This window comes from Lynx rufus, unplaced genomic scaffold (assembly GCF_022079265.1).
Source record: "Lynx rufus isolate CCGP_SWC_20201006 ecotype Redwood Valley unplaced genomic scaffold, mLynRuf1.p SCAF_1, whole genome shotgun sequence".
In the NCBI taxonomy this organism is placed as follows: Eukaryota; Metazoa; Chordata; class Mammalia; order Carnivora; family Felidae; genus Lynx; species Lynx rufus.
The window spans coordinates 79,083,713-79,102,163 of record NW_025814823.1 but is presented as its reverse complement, the minus strand read 5'-3'; the positions used below and the strand labels follow the sequence as shown (position 1 = coordinate 79,102,163).

Below are 18,451 nucleotides of genomic sequence, written 5' to 3'. Positions count from 1 at the left end.
GAAGAAGGGTGGAGGTTGGGGTAGTTAGGGTGCACTCTCTTTCTCAGGAGGTGTTTCTGTAAGAATTCTTCAATGATTCCTTGGGAGCTCCAAGAAGGTGATGTCTCTATCCCTTCCCCTCTCCCTCTCCCTCTTCTCCACACTTCCTCTTGCCATCTCCCTCTCCAACTTCTCTGAGCATGTCCCTGTTTCAAGAACCTGTGTCTACTCCTCTCTCCTGTTTGTCATGTTCCTGCTCCCTACGAGGGATTCTGCTTTAACTGGAAACAGCCTTGTGAACAAAAGAGAGAGGTGAGAGAGAGAGAGAGAGACAGAGAGACTGCACAATGATATTTTGATCTCTTACGACTCAAAAATCATACTGTGTTTTCAGTTGCCTGGAATAATTTTCCAAAAGCAATTGCTCTTTTAATTTTGAAAGTCTCATAATTTAAAGTAGAAAGTCATTTGGAAAAATGTATAAATGCAATAATATCCTTTCTTATTCTCACGGTTCTAACATCATAGAACTTTTCTGAAAGAGGTCATGATGTTAAAATAAATACTTTACACCAACTGACCTTGAATTAGTCAGGAAGGAATGGAAAACAGAGTAACGCATTATTTAATTTTAGAAGTCTGTCTAGTGACTACAATTATAGGAAAATTACACATTATAAGTGCAAAGGAATCTTTTGATAAAAATAACATCCCGTTCCATTTTTGTCTCAGGACAAATTAAAGTCACTATTACGCAAATATTCAGTTTAGAGTTTTCTGAGAAGTTTCTGACTTTACTTATTGTTTGCAGGTTTCTTCTCAATCGATCATTTGATATGGATAGGTACGTCTAGCGGGTGTTACCCTACATTATTAAATGGTATTCAAAATTTTATACTCACCATGGTGGAATAAATTGGAAGCTCTTTGAATGGGTTAACAAGCAAGAGGATGTCTCCAATAAAAGTCTGTTAAAAGAAAAGGATACAAGGGGTCAGTGGACTATATAAATAGGACACTTAAAATTAAAAATTATAGAATTTTTAAATAATTGTGCAAAATACAGAGAACAAATAAAAGCCATATTTTAACAATTTTGTGATCCTATGGAGAGTTTGTAAATAAAGAAACACAGAAATATAATCCAAATAAAATAAAACTGATAGGCTTGTTCCACCAACAACATAACAACTCAAATAACTGGATTCTAAGAATTTATTTTCTTAAAGAGGCTTTGTGAGAATCAGAGTGAATAAAAAATATAACATTAAAACACATGGCAAAAAATGCTGAAGGTAATAAAGTAATGAGTTGTATGCTGCTACAGAACAATAATAAGATGCATAATGCAAATTTAAAGTACAAAAAAGCAAATATAAATACTTTTGCGATTAAAAAAGGACAAGTAATGAGATATAAAGGCACAAAGAACAGATGGAATAAATAGAAACCAAATAATAAAATAACAGATTTAGGGGCGCCTGGGTGGCGCAGTCGGTTAAGCGTCCGACTTCAGCCAGGTCACGATCTCGCGGTCTGGGAGTTCGAGCCCCGCGCCAGGCTCTGGGCTGATGGCTCGGAGCCTGGAGCCTGTTTCCGATTCTGTGTCTCCCTCTCTCTCTGCCCCTCCCCCGTTCATGCTCTGTCTCTCTCTGTCCCAAAAATAAATAAACGTTGAAAAAAAAAATTTTTTTTTAAAAAATAAAAAAATAAAAAATAAAAAAAAATAAAATAAAATAACAGATTTAAACCCCAAAACATCAGTAATTACATCAAATGCAAAACTACTAAATACTCTAATTAAACGACAAAGATTATGAACTGGATTAAAGTACTTTAAATATATAGATTAAGAAAATTAGAAAGTAAAAAGATAAAACAAGATATACCTGCAAACAATAATAACAAAAATGTGATTTAGCAATACTCAATTCATGAAAAAATAAATAAAAGTGATGAAAAGGGACATTGCACAACGATGACATGTTAAACCAATCAGGAATATATGGCAATTTAAAATTTCTATGAGACTAAAATTTAGCACAAAATGCATGAAGCAAAAACAGCTGTAAAGAGAAAAATTCAACACAGTAGTGGGGATTTGTAACAATTTGTTTTAGTAACTCATGGAATAAGCAGACAGAATGTTGAAATAATTACCACGTTGACTGACTTATACACAACACTGTTAGCAAATTGCAGAATATACATTCTTTGAAATTGATCACAGACCAGTTCCACTGTATTTAAAGGACTTGAATCACACAGAGTATGTACTCTGATTATGGCAGAAATAAGACAGATTATCAATCGATATCTAGAAAATTACAAAATGTCTAGGAATTATACAATACATCTGCAAATAACCTATGAGCCTAAAAAGGAGCTACAATGAAAATGAGAAAATATTTTGGTTATCTCCTAATTTGTGAGATGCAACTGAAGGTATATTTAGTATGGAAATTATTGCCCGATATGATATTTATAATGCTAGAAAAGAAGAAAAGCTGGTAATGATCTAAATGTCCTTTTCAAGGAGCACATCCGATTACATCAAATTATACAGAAATAAATAATCAGTATAACAGTAGAAATTAAAAGAATAGAAACAAAAGTCAGAAGGTGGCCTTTTGAACAATGTAATGAAATGGTGAGTACCCTAACAAGACTTCGGAAACAAGAGAAAATGCACAAGCTACTAGTATCCAAATACGACATTACTACAGACAATACAGACATGAAAACAGATGAAGAAATACTAGGAATCATACTTTAGTCACTGTGGCTGGATATTTAGATAATGTGATAATGTGACAACAATCCACCATCTTACCAAAACGAACACAATAAGATATAGAATGTCTCACGACTTTATTTTTCTGAAAAAGAACTTTGAATCTCTAAGAAACCTTTCCACCAAGAAAATTTAAACTTCACTGGTGAATTCTTCCCAACATCAATGAACAAGATAAATGTTACACAAATTATTTTAGAATATAACAGAAAAGGAGTGCCATTACATTTTAAGAGGCCTGCATAAACTTGGTATTACACACCTAACTAGTATATTCAAAGAAAGGAAATTTACAGGTTTCTCTCTTTCATCAAGTACGTGCAAAAATCATGAACAAAATATTGACAAATTAAATCCAGTAATACATTAAGCAGATAATCTGTTTCAACCAAGTAGGCTTTATTCTAGTAATGCAAGGTTGGCTTCATATTAGAAAACCAACTGTTACAATTTATAATGCTAAAGAGTAGGGATGCCTGGGTGGCTCAGTCAGTTGGGCAGCTGAATTCAGCTCGGGTCATGATCTCACAGTCTGAGTTTGAGCCTTGTGTTGGGCTCTGTGCTGACAGCTCAGAGCCTAGAGCCTGCTTCAGATTCTGTGTCTCCCTCTCTCTCTGCCCCTCCCCTGCTTATTCTCTCTTTCTTAAAAAATAACACATACTAAAAATTTTTTTCCAATACTAAAGAGTAAAGAATAAAAGCCATATGATCATCTCAATAAATGTCAGAAAACATTTAATAGTATTCGATGCCCACTCCTGACTGAAAATAATAACTTTGAAAAGTATTAATATAGGAAGTTAATCAAATAACATTCAACTAGATCTATGGCGGGGTTACTGCAAACAACGTGCTTAATGATAAAACATCGAAAGCTTTGCCCTGGGATCCAAAATGAGGTAGGGATACCTAATATTGTCACTTCCAGTCATCTTTCTATTAAGAGTACCATCCCATGAAATAAAATAAGAAAAGAAAGTAAGGACGCTATCAAGATTTAAAAGAAAGAAATAAAAGCCATTATCTACATACCATATAACGGTATGTGCTGAAAATCCCGAAGAATCTCCATATAAATCCATGTTTACATATGAATTTAGCAAGATTGGCAGATAAAATATGCATATTACAATCGAATTATATCTCCATATTTGTCATAAACAATAAGAAAATGAAATTCCCTTGTAATTTTCAATAAGAAAATAACACTTATTATAGCATTATAGCATCAAAACTTGAAAAATGCCCAGAAACGGATATAATATAAAGGGTCAAGAGTTCTACACCAAAAATTTAAAAATGTTCCAGAGAAATGAAACACAACCAAAAGAGGGATATTAACCTTCCATGATATATAGAAGACTTCCATGTGTTAAGATCTATCATACTGCCATAGCGATTAAGATCTTTCGGTCCTGGTTTAGACACAAATGGATCCATCCCTACAACAGAATATGGATTCTCCTCCCCATGGTCATCTTGTTATGACAGTGGGGAAACACTACTCTGGACACTTCTCTTGCACCACTGTGAAATCACTTCCACCCTAGTAACATACCTTAAATGTTAAAGTTAACACAATCAAACTGCCAGAAGAAATACAGGAAACTAGCCTCGGCCAAATTTTATGACCAAGGCCAAATTTTCTTAAGTGGGACACAAAAAAACACTCAATGTAAAGAATTTTGTGAAAATTGCAAACTTCTATTCTGCACACCTATTCCACAGACCTATTCGTAGACAAAAATGGAAGCCGCCAACTGGGAGAAAATGCTCACAACATGTACATCTAACAAAGAAAGAGTATTCTGAATATATACAAATCCCTACATATTGATAAGAAAAAGTAAACATGGCCCATTCATGTTTAAATGCCGGTATAACTGAACGGTCATGTCCTGAGCCAAAATGGCCAAGTGAGCAACACACACCTACAGGTCACCATCATCAGAGAGTGGGAAGACGTGAGCTCAAACCACAATGAGATAGCAGACACCTGCCAAGATGGCCAGAATCCGTAAAAACTAACAGTACAACAGATAAGACTGACTATGCTGTTGGGTGGGCAGGGTGTGGAATCCTGAGCTGTGTGGTGGGTAAGCACTCTGAAAAAGTATTTGGGTGTGTCTACGAGGCTGAATGTCCCTGTGATGCTGCCATTCCCGTGTTGGGTTAACGCCCTGCGAACAAAGCTCTACGTGGCCCCCACAGAAATACGTACTCATATTCGCACGTTGCCAAAAAAGGCATCAGGATGGTTTCTAACAGTGTGATCCACCCAAGTCACATAATTGTAATGGTATATTTCGAAACCAAAAAGTGGAGACAACTCAAGGGTTCCTCAACCGTAGAGTAAATACATAAATTAGGATATATTCATACAGCAGCTTATTTTACAGAAAAATGGGTAGCTATTGCTGCCAGCAACAAGTTAGATGATTATCGGAAATATAACAATGAATGAAAGTTGACAGAGGCAGAAGAGAACACCCTGGATGATTCCCTTTAGAGAAAGAGAGAAAAAAAAATACAAAATGAATCTGTAGCTACATATACGCCGAAATTTTTTTTTTAATTTTTTTAATGTTTATTTACTCTTGAGAGAGAGAGACAGAGCGTGAGCAGGGGAGGGGAAGAGAGACAGAGGGAGACACAGAATCTGAAGCAGGCTCCAGGCTCCGAGCTGTCAGCACAGAGCCCGACGCGGGCCTCGAACTCACAAACCGTGAGATCATGACTTGAGCCGATGTCAGACGTTTAACCAACTGAGCCACCCAGGAGCCCCGATACACACTAAAATCTTTGTAATGATTAGGGTCAACTGGGGAAGGTGCTGCTTATATTTCATTTCTTTATGAAGCTGCTGGTTACTTGAGCCTGTTCACCAGCTGAAAATTCATGATGCCATACACCCATCACAAGTTGTGCCCTATTCTCTCTACGTGCTGTGATGCAATCCAACATTGACTTAGAAGGCTTGGCCACTGTGTTACAGCCACGTACAGGAGAAAAGAAAAGGGAAATGATTGCCCCAAAGGGGAAGCTTTACAGTGAAGTATCTGAAAATTGCTCAGAAAAATGAAGAATAAGAGATCGAGGGAGAATCAGGAAATGTGCTAGGGAAAGAAAAATGAGGAACTAAAAAAAAAAAAATCAAAACACTTCTAAGTTGCATTTTTCTATTGATATATAATTTTTACTTTGGTCTGATTATTGAAAGTATTTGAGACTGCCTTTGCAAATATATTTTGTGATAAACAAAAATACTGTTCAGAAAAATGTGATCTGAATGTCAGCGATAGATTCCCAGAGTATGAGCTTGTATAAACCTATGCCATATTCTCAAGAGGCTCTGTTGATGGAAGGGAATGTTATGAAATGTTTTTTTTTAATTTAGAAACCTACAGATTTCCTTCACCTCACCTTTCTAAAATATCACTTTTTTTTTTAAGAGAAAGAGTGTGAGCAGGGGAGAGGGGCAGAGGGAGAAGAGAAGAGAGAATCTAAAGCAGGCTCCAGGCTCAGCACAGAGCTCAACAGGGGCTTGATCCCATAACCTTGGGATCATGGCCTGAGCTGAAATCAAGAGTCGGATACTCAACCTACTGAGCCACACAGGTGCCCCTTACTTTTTTTTTTTTTAATAGCTTACTTCTAGTGCACCTGAGTGGCTCAGTTGGTTAAGGGTCCAACTTCGGCTCAGGTCATGATCTCACGGTTTGTGGGTTCAAGTCCCGCGTCAGGCTCTGTGCTGACAGCTCAGAGTCTGGTTCCTGCTTCGGATTCTGTGTCTCCCTCTCTCTCTGCCCTTCCCCTGGCTCATGCTCTGTCTCTGTCTCAAAAATAAATAAAACATTAAAATAATAAAAAAATAAATAGGTCACTTCTATTAAGTGTTCACAAGGGTCTATAATAGATTGAGTGGAGGGACATGGAACGACATGGTAGGTACTGCATATGGTGGGTGAGGCTTCAGATACAGGCTAGGGGGCAGTGCCAGCTTGGGGAAAATGAGTCTGTCTACAGAATTTCCAATGTTCTCCAAGCGAGACAGACTTCAACTTCTGACACAAGCTAGCCTCTTGAGCTGCTCTTAACAAAAAAAACCTGCTACATCCCACGGGGTTGCCTAAAGGGGAATGTTCAGTCAGTGGCTCAGGTGAGCCAGGCCGCCTACCTGGCTAACCAGATGTTACAGGAGCCTGTGTTTATTTTGTGGGGTTCTTTCATTATGAGTCTTGAGTCCTACCAGTGTGTTTACAAAAAGAATAAAGAGAATATTGCTTCCATGTTTATCTGCCATCCACAAAGAAATATGATTGCATAGTCTATTCTCTCTGTTCCAGTTGACCGTAATCATTCAGAGAATGAAATGCCTTTATTCTCTGCATTTCCTAGCAAGCAAACACCTCATCTCTTGCAATTAATTTTGTTTGATGGTTTGGGCACGTCCTACTGCTACGGGCTATATGGAACCTTCCCAATCTGATATCCAAATGGAATGCTATGCACTTAGTTAAAAGAGTCAGTTACGTTTGCTCCTGGGTTTTGGCACACACACACACACACACACAAAAGACAAAGAAAGAGAGAAAAAGGAAAGAAAGAAAGAAAGAAAGAAAGAAAGAAAGAAAGAAAGAAAGAAAGAAAAGAAAGAAAGAGAAAGAAAAAAGAAAAGAGAAACCTACAGATTGTTTTGAAAGATCACCTTATATAACCAGTCAGACTACAGCAAAAAGAGGAAACTCCTGGTTAAACAATTAATTCTGCTGACATGTGTTATGTTGGCACTGATGGGCCAGTGGTAGCAGTGGGGGTCCATTCTGCATATATTTTGAAAGGAAGGTTGCTGAGATTTGCATGAAAACGTGACTTGGGACATGGAAGAAAGACTAGTACCAACACCGAAACTAGGCACTTTGGGCTGAAAGCTGGAGGAGGAATAAAAGGGGCAGGGAGGGGGGAGGCATGCAGGGAGCATGGTGGGGGGGGTGTGCCGGGGGGGGTAGGTCACATGACCAACTCTGAATACAACATCCGCTGAAACCAGGGTTTCTGTATTTGTGGCAAGGAAACTTCCATTTCCAATTCATCATGGACTGATACTTTTGTAAAACGTAATAAAAATGAATTCCTGTAAATGTGACATTGGAAAAGACAAAGACATACAAAGCACAAGCCTGGATTCTTTTCAGATTCAACAGAAGTAAATGAAACCATCAAATTGCTATAAGAGGTTCTAAATGCTTACTCTCCCTGCAGAACGGTAATAAAAAGCTCATACACCCAATGGTTCACAGGATACTTTGAAAATCACTTGTTATTATTCAATCAATAATGTTGAAATTGCTTGTCTACCCATTAAAGGAGAGTTCCAACAACATAACTTAGAGCACTCATCACAAAATTGATCCCAGACGATTTAGTTCTTCAATATTTCAGGTATGGAAAGGAAGAAAATCACGTCTCACACAGTGGCAAATTTATATTTTATGTGAGCTTGAACAAAGCAGGGAATATTAATTCTGATGGTCCAGAGAGAAAGAGAAACCCAGTGAGCAGAGAGAGTCTAAGAAGAGGGTCCCGTGTCGGGAGGAGCTGATAAACAGCAGGAAATACCTGTCACTTGCGATTGTAAAGTGCTTGACCAGGCCTCACGGTGAGTAAAATCAGCATGGGTCCTATTCTCACTGAGCCAGAGCCCCGCACAGCACCCAAAGATCAATCAAGGGACCGGTAAGGTATAAAATCACAAGCAGTCACAAGAAAGATCCATCACAACTTTATCTGGGGAGGTTTCCTTGAAGACTGAAGAACTTTTGAGGGGCAGTTTGTGAAGCTAAGTGTTTATTTCATGGGGTAGAGAGAGAAACTTAGGGGAAAGCAAAACAAGCCGAGAAAAATCCTTGGTGTAGACAGGAAGGCAGCTGCCGGAGGCCGACAGCATCAACGCTTAGTGTCCGGGGGCCGGATCGTGAATGAAGATTGTGGCTGTCCTCCCATGAAAAACGAGAAGCCACAGAGAAGTCAAAGAACGGGGGTTTCAAGATTACACTGGTTCATTACAAAAATTACTCTAGCTCCTTGTGAGGTCAGGTGGAGAGGGAACAAGTTTGTCTCTGGACGGCTGGGAGGCGGTTGGGGAAGAGAGGACAGTGGCCTCGATGAGAACGGTGACCGCCAAGAAGTAGACTAAGTGAGTATCGGGGAGACAGAGGCACTTGAGAAGCATGAAGGAAACACAGAAATCCAAAACAGTTCAAGCAATGGTCTTCTGGCAATATAATTAAGAAGTCAAAAGGAGGAAGTTGTGGTAGAAGAGAAGAAATCAGCACAATGCTAGAAAAGGTGAGGGAACGGAATAACAACAATACACAAATCACAAGAGTAACAGGGGCCAAGGTCATCAGGTTTCCCCACTTTATGCCAATGACGTAATTCCCTTCATTTTGATAGAAGCATTTAATTTTACGTGTATTTGCAGAGGCGGCCGATTCATCCAAGCGTTAAGAGGCTGCGCTGAATTTGCGTAGGTTAATCAGCACCTGGCGATTTATGACTGGTAAGGAAATCTCAGGCTTCACATTTACATGAAAATTACTTAATCAATTTCTCGGTAGACCAGGAGAAAAAGGGGGTTATCAAAAAGGGATAGCAGATATGGGCATAATCAGATTTCCCTACAGACATTCTGATTGAATTGCTATGAGTTGAACATAACAAATTCAAGGACAGAGAGTGTCGGACAGAGCCAGAGACTGAGATTACATGGGGTCTAAATTGTTCTGTGTATTGGAAGAAATAACACATATAAACCAGGGCAGAACCACAGCAAATTAATTCTCCATGCCGTTTGTCAACTGTGTCATATATTCATATCCTGTTATCAGAGATGGGCGTATAAAGTATTTACTTTACAGACAAAGCGTTTCCTGATAACTGAGAGGAACAATAGTTTCTCTTTTCACGCACACTGACCTGAGGAGTCAACTCTACCTCCTCAGCTTTCTTTTCCAGATCGGGCAGGCTATGTAGAACACAGGAAACAAACAGCATTTTGATAAGTGACTTGAAGATCCTTCTGTTTCTAGCAAGATCTTCTTCCACAGCAAACTTGACAACCGGAAAGCTGTCTACCCACAGGGTATTACCTTACACTTAACAACTCTGAAATTTGGATCTCTGCTGAACCTGCTTTGGAACTCAATCAGAATGAACCTGAACTCGGAGAAATCCACCTTAAGCTGTCAGCATGCCCAGAGACAACACTAAGCCCTTTACCTGTAATATCTGCAGCACTGAAGGGTAAACACCGGCAGCAAGACAAAGGCAGTGCAAAAGGCAATTTCAAGGGCACTTACATATATCTGATTGTTCCCAAAGCGTTTCTGAATTTCATAAAGCAGGCTGCCATCATTCAGCTCACTGAGAGTCGCTAGGTCATCACTGGGAGCAGGAGGCATCAGCTTGACCTGGGGAAAAACATAAGTGAGATCAATTCTAATTGCTTTCCAATCAATTTTCTTCACAGCTGGATGTCCCAGTTTCAATTACATGTCAAAGGTTTAAAGGCCACGTGAGCCTGAAACCGCTATTAAAAGATGAAATGGTTCACTTCCAAGGAACAAAATATTCAACAGCCACAGAGAAACGTATTCAGATGAGAATTTCGGTCCTGTGCCCGTGAGTGTGCACACACGCTCACACACACGCACTGATACGAGCACACCCCGTGTTAACCTTACATCCCGCAAAGGCATTAGTCTGTCAAACTTATTTCAGCATGTTGATTTTAAATGTAGACACCTGAGTCCTCTGTAAGACAAGCAGCTGAAAAGCTCACGTATTTGCAGCATTTTCCAAAGCTAAAGCAAAAATTTTCATATTACCGTTGTTGGCGTGGTGAAGGAAGCAGTGTGCCTGGAATTTACTTTCTGCATGCATGGAGGAGGCGGCCAGATTTTGAAAGAAGACTCCAGAATCTTGGCTTGGGATCTTTATTCTTTTCTACATTACACTTACAACGAAAGTAGCTGTGAGATTAAGATAATTCTGCCATCAAGAAAAAAATGCCTCCCTATTCAATTTCATGGAAAGTGACAGAGTTAAAAAAAAAAAAAAACACCTGGGAAACATTTCAATTAAAAAAGCGATGAATCTGAATTTGGATTCAATGTAAATCTATCATTTACGAGTTAAGAATGGACAATTTTTTTTTGTAATGTTTATTTATTTATTTTAAGAGACAGGGAGAAGGGGCGTGTGTGAACAGCGGAGAGGCAGAGAGAGAGAGAGAATCCCAAGCAAGCTCCACACTCAGTGGGAAGCCCAGCACAGGGCTTGATCTCAGGACTATGAGATCACGACCTGAGCCGAGATCATGAGTCAGACCCTCAAGTGACTGAGCCACCCAGGTGCCCCACGAATGGACAATGTTTAATTTTACATACACAAGATAATGTTGTGCAAACTAGGCACTCTATCTACTATGACAGCTTTGGTTTTCTTATGTCAAAACACAGGGGAGCCAAAGAACAAGAATATTGTGATTAACGCCTCTGTGGGTTCGTGGGTGCCCATAGCGAATTTTTAACAGCAGCAAGTTTACTTCTCTTATTTGTGTTCGTGTTTGTATTCTCTAATTGCATTTGCAGTTTGTATTTATAATTGCATTACAAATTTTATTATCGTATGCACCACTGTTACATAATTTGAACTTAAATATTACTGCTTATCAGCTAAATGTCTATGGCACTGACAATTACAAGTCACTGCCCTCCCAGACTGCTTATAATCCTAATGTATTAATAATGGAAACTCAAATTCTTTACTGGGGATCTCAAATGGTCAGAAGAGTGGTTTGTTTTTTCTTCCAGTTAGGAGGGTGTCATGGCCGTGGGCTCTGGTATTTGAGACACCACCATTTGGGAAAATAGCAAATACCCTATCCAATATGTATTAAAAATATATTAAAAATTAATTTGTGGGGCACCTGGGTGACTCAGTCGGTTAAGCGTCCGGCTTCAGCTCGGGTCATGATCTCACGGTGTGTGAGTTCGAGCCCCGCATCGGGCTCTGTGCTGACAGCTCGGAGCCTGGAGCCTGCTTCGGATTCTGTGTCTCCTTCTCTCTCTGTCCCTCCCCCACTTGTGCTCTGTCTCTTTCTGTCTCTCAAAACTAAATAAATGTAAAAAAAAATTAATTTGTAAAATATTCCAGACCTCATAAATGTCAAGAACAAGCCTCTCTCTGCCCCCCAATATGCACACGCAGAGCCAACACCTTGGGTTTATTTTCTCTGCTTTTCTAGCATTTAAAAGAAATATGCCTCAAAATACCTTTCAGAATTAACCTGAAATTAAGGTGCATATAACATAGTCTTATTCAACTTAGTTCACTAGTTAATTTTAATTAGTTAGAGGCATAGCTTTAAGACTTTGATACTTTCACAAGTACTTACTTAAACAGTTGAGTGGCATCCAAAAGCTGGTACTTGTGCTGATAAAAATAGAAGTCATAATGTTCCACAACCCCCAGTATTTTCTGGGTTGTCAAAATCAGTTTTGGGATTGTGTGATATCTGTGTGTGTTTTGTTTTTTTTTTAACACGATACACTTAGTTCTACTTTGAAGAGTCTCATAATCCGAAAATGCTGCCAGGTAAGTAACTAGAAGCGTGCCTGACGTACGCTGTGTTTGATTTGGTATTTCGTATCAGTCAGGCTCATTTGGGTAAAAATCTTACATACGGATTTGAGCTTTCCCACCTTAAATGCTGGAAACTGAAGCACATTAAGAGATCGACTGTGTGTGTGTGTGTGTGTGTGTGTGTGTGTGTGTGTGTGTGTGTTGCCTTAAGTTTTTATTTATTTTGAGAGAGAGAGAGAGCACGCACAAGCTGGGGAGGGACAGAGAGAGAAGAAAAGACAGAGGATCACAAGCAGGCACCTTGCTGTCACTACAGAGCCTGACATGGGGCTCAGACTCACGAATCATGAGCTCGTGACCTGAGTTGAAACCAAGAGTTGGATGCTTAACCAACTGAGCCACCCAGGCTCCCTTACATTGATTATTTTTGTATTCAATGGGATGAATGGGTTGAAATCCCAGTGGTGTATCTTCCTGGTTGTGGGAATGTGAACATTTTTCTTCCCTAACATTACTAAGTCACTTTCAATCCTCTTTCGTACTAGGAAAGATAATGATGGGTCCCTCATTGGAGGCTGTGAGAATTAGTTTGCATGAAGGCCCAGCAAGGTGCCTGCTCTGTGGATAAGTGGGGGTGGGGGGGTACATTGTTACACAGTTAGTAAAACATCTAGAGAGGGCCGTGAGCACCAAAGATAAACTTTCTGCCAACTTCCCTGAGGACTGCCTTTGGAGGGAGGAGGGAGGAGGCATTTGTAGAGGGCTCCGGGCCAATCTCTGTGGTTCTCAGCAAAGACGCTCATCTTTCAACTGCTTTAAAAATTGGAGTTCTTTTTCATATATCCCTTTATGGAGATGGATTTGCTGTGAAATAATAATTTTAAAAAGTTTGAAATTCAGTGATGTGGTCCTTAATCGGTAGATGTAGAACTTAAGGCCCAGAGAAGCCACACGGTTTCCCTGGGGTCACACAGCTGAGCGGTCAGAAGTGGAAGCTGGGACAATAACCATTAGGTAACAGCGGAGAAAGTCTAGCAGATAATGAATCAATCTGACAACGTATATTCAATAGTTTGCCTTTCGTTTTCTTGCTCCCTGGCCCGTAGCCAGGCACCTTGTTCGAGGTTTAGTACAAAGAGGGAGATAAGGGATGAGGTCTTTTACCTCAGTGTTTACAGTTTGCAGGGGGAAAAGTGAGGATGGTAAGTAAGAAATCACAAGGAGGAAAAGCGCTAGGAGGGAAAACAGGATGCTCTGAAAAGTGACCAAGTGTACTTTGGCTCGGATGGTCTCAGAAGTCCTCTCTGAGGAAAGCGCAGCAAAGCTGAAACAGGACATAACTGCGGGAGGCCGTCCCATGGGGTGTGGGAGAAGACGGACAGGGAGAGGGGAGAAGGTGGTAAGAGTCATAACGTCAGAAAGCCCCCTGGAAGGAGCCTGTGGGCTGCAGGGTGGGAGGAAACAGGGCAGGTGGTGGTGCAGGAGGAGAGGGGGGCATGGGACAGGGATGGGTGGCAGAGGAGGGGAGCCCCAGAACTGCGCTGGATTTATTACCTGGGACCCGTGTACAAAAGATCAAAGGTTTAGGGGTGCCTGGGTGGCACAGTCAGTTAAGCATCAGGCTTCGGCTCAGGTCATGATCTCATGGTTCACGGGTTCGAGCCCCGTGTCAGGCTCTGTGCTGACAGCTCAGAGACTGGAGCCTGCTTCAGATTCTGTGTCTTCCTCTCTCTCTGCCCCTCCCCTGCTCGCACTCTGTCTCTCTCTGTCTCAAAAATAAACACTAAAAAAAAAAAAAAAAAAACAAATTTCAAAAGATCAAAGGTTTGCTTATACTGAAAGATACCTGCACTGGGTTACAGGGTCACCGGCTCAAGTGTTTGCCCTTAGACATGAAAGGAACTCAGAAAATAACTACAAATGGACAAGTATGTGTTTCCAAGAAATAAAGACTCCTGGCAAAAGTCTTTATATAGAGAGAAGCATAAAAGGAAACTTTCATTATCAACTTAGGGATGGAGGTAAGTATCTTTTCTTTCCAGTGATTTTGCAATCATTTCCTAAAAGTATCATAATGCACACATGTACATAGACACAGATATTCACCCCCCAAAACAGGTATGTATGTGTGTGTATATAGACACACTTTATACACACACACGAACACACACATATATACGTATTCATGCATCTACATGATATGATACAAGACAATAATGGGTTGCAATAAGTTTGAACAATGCAAAAATAAGACAAAAGTCTCCATCAAGTTAGCATCCATATTTAACTCCCACACCATCATAAAAAGGAGACAAATCAAAAGCGAGATTTTTTTCTTTAGAAGAAATAGTTTATGTTTCTAAGATAAGAAACTTCCTCTTACAGCCATAGCTCTAACAAGCTCAATGCGGACTTCTGGGTATATGTTTAGAAAGCGCATGCAGAATATGAACGGAAGCCCGACATTTGTTCTGACAAGCCCGAAAGAGCTATTGCAGACATCCGTTGGTATTTTTGTGAATTTCCATCCACAGTGGCACAGCTGTTTCACGGGGTTAAGGAAAGTACTAGGCTGACAGTAAAAATGTGGAGACGCCTGAGCCTGTCTGCGGTAATGAAATGTGACAAATACAGTGTGAGAGCAGATCAAGGGAAGAATTCCTTGCATTCATCACATCAGGAGCCCAAAATGATCAGGAAGGAGGCTTTGATGATGGATTGTAAGCAAGGTTATCAGAGGGACACATTCTTTATAAAGATTTCAAAGGCACCGGGGCAGCTGCAAGTAGAAAGAACCAGAAAAACACATCTCTGAATATTTTTATGTTACAGTGGCAGGCTTGATAAGGTCTACTGTCAAAGTCTGCCAAACAATTATAACACAAGATAAAAGCGAGGTGGGAAAATACGTAAAAAAAAAAAAAAAAAAATCCTCTCTGAGATTGGCCACTATGATTTCCATGAAGATATATATCCCTATCTATCTGTGTAAAAGGGGAGATCTAGAACATAAAGTAAATAGAGCTCAGGATAGAAGGTCAGGAAGAACTTCAGAGAAACACTTTGAGAAATGTTTCGAGATCCAAAGGGAACGTAAGTTTGGGAAACAGTCTGATTTCCCTGACTCCAGGTCGTCCACACTTGCCTGGAGTGGCGTCACCTTTCCTGTTTTGTTCGTTTGTTTGTGACTTTTCATCCCTGGGAGATTAGCAGTACATGTGCAGAAACCATAAGTCCAGGGAACAGAGGAGGTGGTTTGACAAACAGGAGAAAACCATCAGGATCTTGAGGAGGGGAAAAGGACCGAGTATTCATGAATGAAGAGGAGAGAGGAAGTTAGGAAAAAAATGAGGTGGCCAAGAGGTCACAACAGGGAAAAGGGTGATAATCTGACAAAATACTAAGTTTTCCAAAGCTTAAGCCCACCACCGTGCCTAGATAGCATTTTAATTATTTCCCCTTGTTTTCGCTATTCTGTCAGATGTTTCTTTTAATTTTCTTAATGCTTTTATTCATTTTTGAGAGAGACTGAGACAGTGAATGAGCCGGGGAGGGGCAGAGAGAGAGGGAGAGACACAGAATCCGAAGCAGGCTCCAGGCTCCAAGCTGTCAGCATAGAGCCTGACGCGAGGCTCCAACCCACGAACTATGAGATCACAACTTGAGCTGAAGTCAGACGCTGAACCGACTGAGCCACTCAGGCGCCCCGTTAGATGTTTCTAAGACAACAAAATGTATCAGGTTCTTTCACTTCCTATTGCTTCGCCTGGCCAAGGGTTTACATTTTTGCGTATGCAAATATGGGTATTTCTTGGACCACAGAAAGAGAATTCTCGCCAATTGTCAAAAGCCCTGTAGCGCACAGGCAGCCGTGGCATGCCGACCCCTCGCCTATTGATGGAACCGTCGCAAGTCGACAGGGCTCTGCCAGGTGAACGGGGAGCTCCTTGGGGGTGTCCCCGATGAAGAACCAGATCCAGAGTAAAGAAGTACTTGTGACTCTTGGCAATTCGTTTCAGGTTCTGGAATTTGGTCATTTTCAAACTGAATCTGTAACATGAGTGTAAGTTAAGTAATGAAAAAGGATAATAACTTGCCCATGGTGGGATTTTGAGGAATAGGATAATGCAGGTGAATGCACGGTTAAGCACTGAAATGTTAATACAAAGTATGATTTTGTATTATTATTATCTAAAGTAATCTACATTTGCATTGAAAAAAAAATAAAGCGTGGTGGATGTGTTGACTGGAATTAGATCAATTAAGAGCAGACACATTTAGTGGTAGAGAACTCAGCCATTCTGGCAAAACCTAACATACAGTGAATCTATACAAATAATAACAATAAAAATATAAATAGATCTTACTGCATTTTTTTAAATTTAATGTTTATTTATTTTGAGAGAAAGAGAGCAGGAGAGGGGCAGAGAGGGGGTGGGGGAGAGGATCCCAAGCAGGCTCCGTGTGGTCAGTACAGAGTCCTACATGGGGATCGATCCCAGAACTGTGGGATCACAACCTGAGCTGAAATCAAGAGCTGGACACTCAGCCGACGAAGCCAGCCAGATGCCCCCATCTTACTGCATTTTTACTCTGTTCTTGGTAATTGTGTTATAACCTTATAGCCCTCTTCTTTTGTCAGCTCTGTAAAAACCCTGTGAAGACTATACTATGTACCCATTTTATAGATAGGTCTTATGAGCTCAAGGAGCCTAGAGTCTAAGCAGCAGACCTGAACCAGAGCATCAGTCTTTCTCTGCACTCCCAGGCCACCATGCCTTCACTAAATGGGATAAAAATTGGACCCAAATTTCAAGTGTGAACTAAATTTTTATAAATATATTCAGAAAGGTAGGAAGCAGAAGAAGGGAGAGAGGGTAAAGTTAGGAAGTCAGGAAGTTAGAGAAGGACAGAAGGAGGCAGGGAGAGGAGAAAGGGAGGGAAAGGCAGAATGAAAAGGAAAGAAAAGGAAGAACGTATTACACACTTTGAAAGAACTTAAGAGGAATTCTCTCTCCATTCTCAGAGATAATACATGTTCGTTTTGGTGATTATCAGAACCGAAAAAGTTTCAGTCAAGCCTTGAATATTCATTCACACAGTTACCATTTGATAAAACCTACATTTTAGAAAAACCAGGAAGGAGAGATACAGTGGTTTTTGTTTCAATTTGTAAAGAAATTTTCCACATTCCACGTTTCCCTTTAAAATGCTATTCAGAAGGCTCTTGCTTCCACAAGCCTTTTCTGAAGCTCTCCTGTGAAACGTAAAAGTATAATCCAGCCAGTGGGTGACGTCGATCTTCCTCGGGAGAGAATCAGGGCCAAGGAGGGATGACAGCGGTGCCTTAAATCTTACCTAACATTCAATCTGTCTACTGTTACAAACTGAATTGCATTCCTCCAAATTCATATGTTGAGGCTCTGGATGTGAGCATTTGGCGATGGGGCCTTAAGGAGGTAATAAAAGTTAAATGAGGTCACAGGGGTGGGGCCCTGATCCTATAGGATTGGTGTCCTTATAAGAGACACCAGACAGTTCTTTCCTTCTCTCTGTCTCTTTCCTCCCCACCACCACCACCTCCCAGATGAGGACACAGGGAGAAATCAGCCAGGATGAGGACCTTTATCAGAAGAAACCTCATCAGTTGGTACCTTGATCTTGTACTTCCTCTAGGACAGTGAAAAATAAATTTCTGTTGCTTAAGCCACCCAGTTTGTAGTATTTTGTCATGGCAGCCTAAGCTGACAAATACACCTACTAAAGTTGGTTAAGTGTCTGACTTCAGCTCAGGTCATGATCTCACCATTCATGCATGGGTTCAAGCCCCACATTGGGCTCTGTGCTGACATCTCAGAGCCTGGAGCCTGCTTCCAATTCCGTGTCTCCCTCTCTGTCTGCCCCTCCCCACTCACTCTTTCTCTCTCTCCCTCTCTCTCTCTCTCTCTCTCTCTCAAAAGCAAATAAATAATAATTTTTAAAGTATCTCAAAATTACAAAAATCACTTATTAGTTATTTTGACATAACAA

At 40.4% G+C, this 18,451-nt stretch overlaps 1 protein-coding gene across 1 annotated transcript in view; it reads right to left on the bottom strand.

Annotated features, from left to right (window-relative positions):
* The window catches only part of MYO16 (myosin XVI), a 467,181-nt gene that overhangs the window by 307,655 nt on the left and 141,075 nt on the right, over positions 1 to 18,451 (bottom strand). The window contains exons 11-12 of the mRNA XM_047086088.1: positions 10,135 to 10,245; positions 882 to 947 (exon numbers count right to left, since the gene is read on the bottom strand). Of these exons, the coding sequence (XP_046942044.1) occupies positions 882 to 947; positions 10,135 to 10,245 (177 nt within the window). The remainder of the gene's footprint in view (positions 1 to 881; positions 948 to 10,134; positions 10,246 to 18,451) is intronic.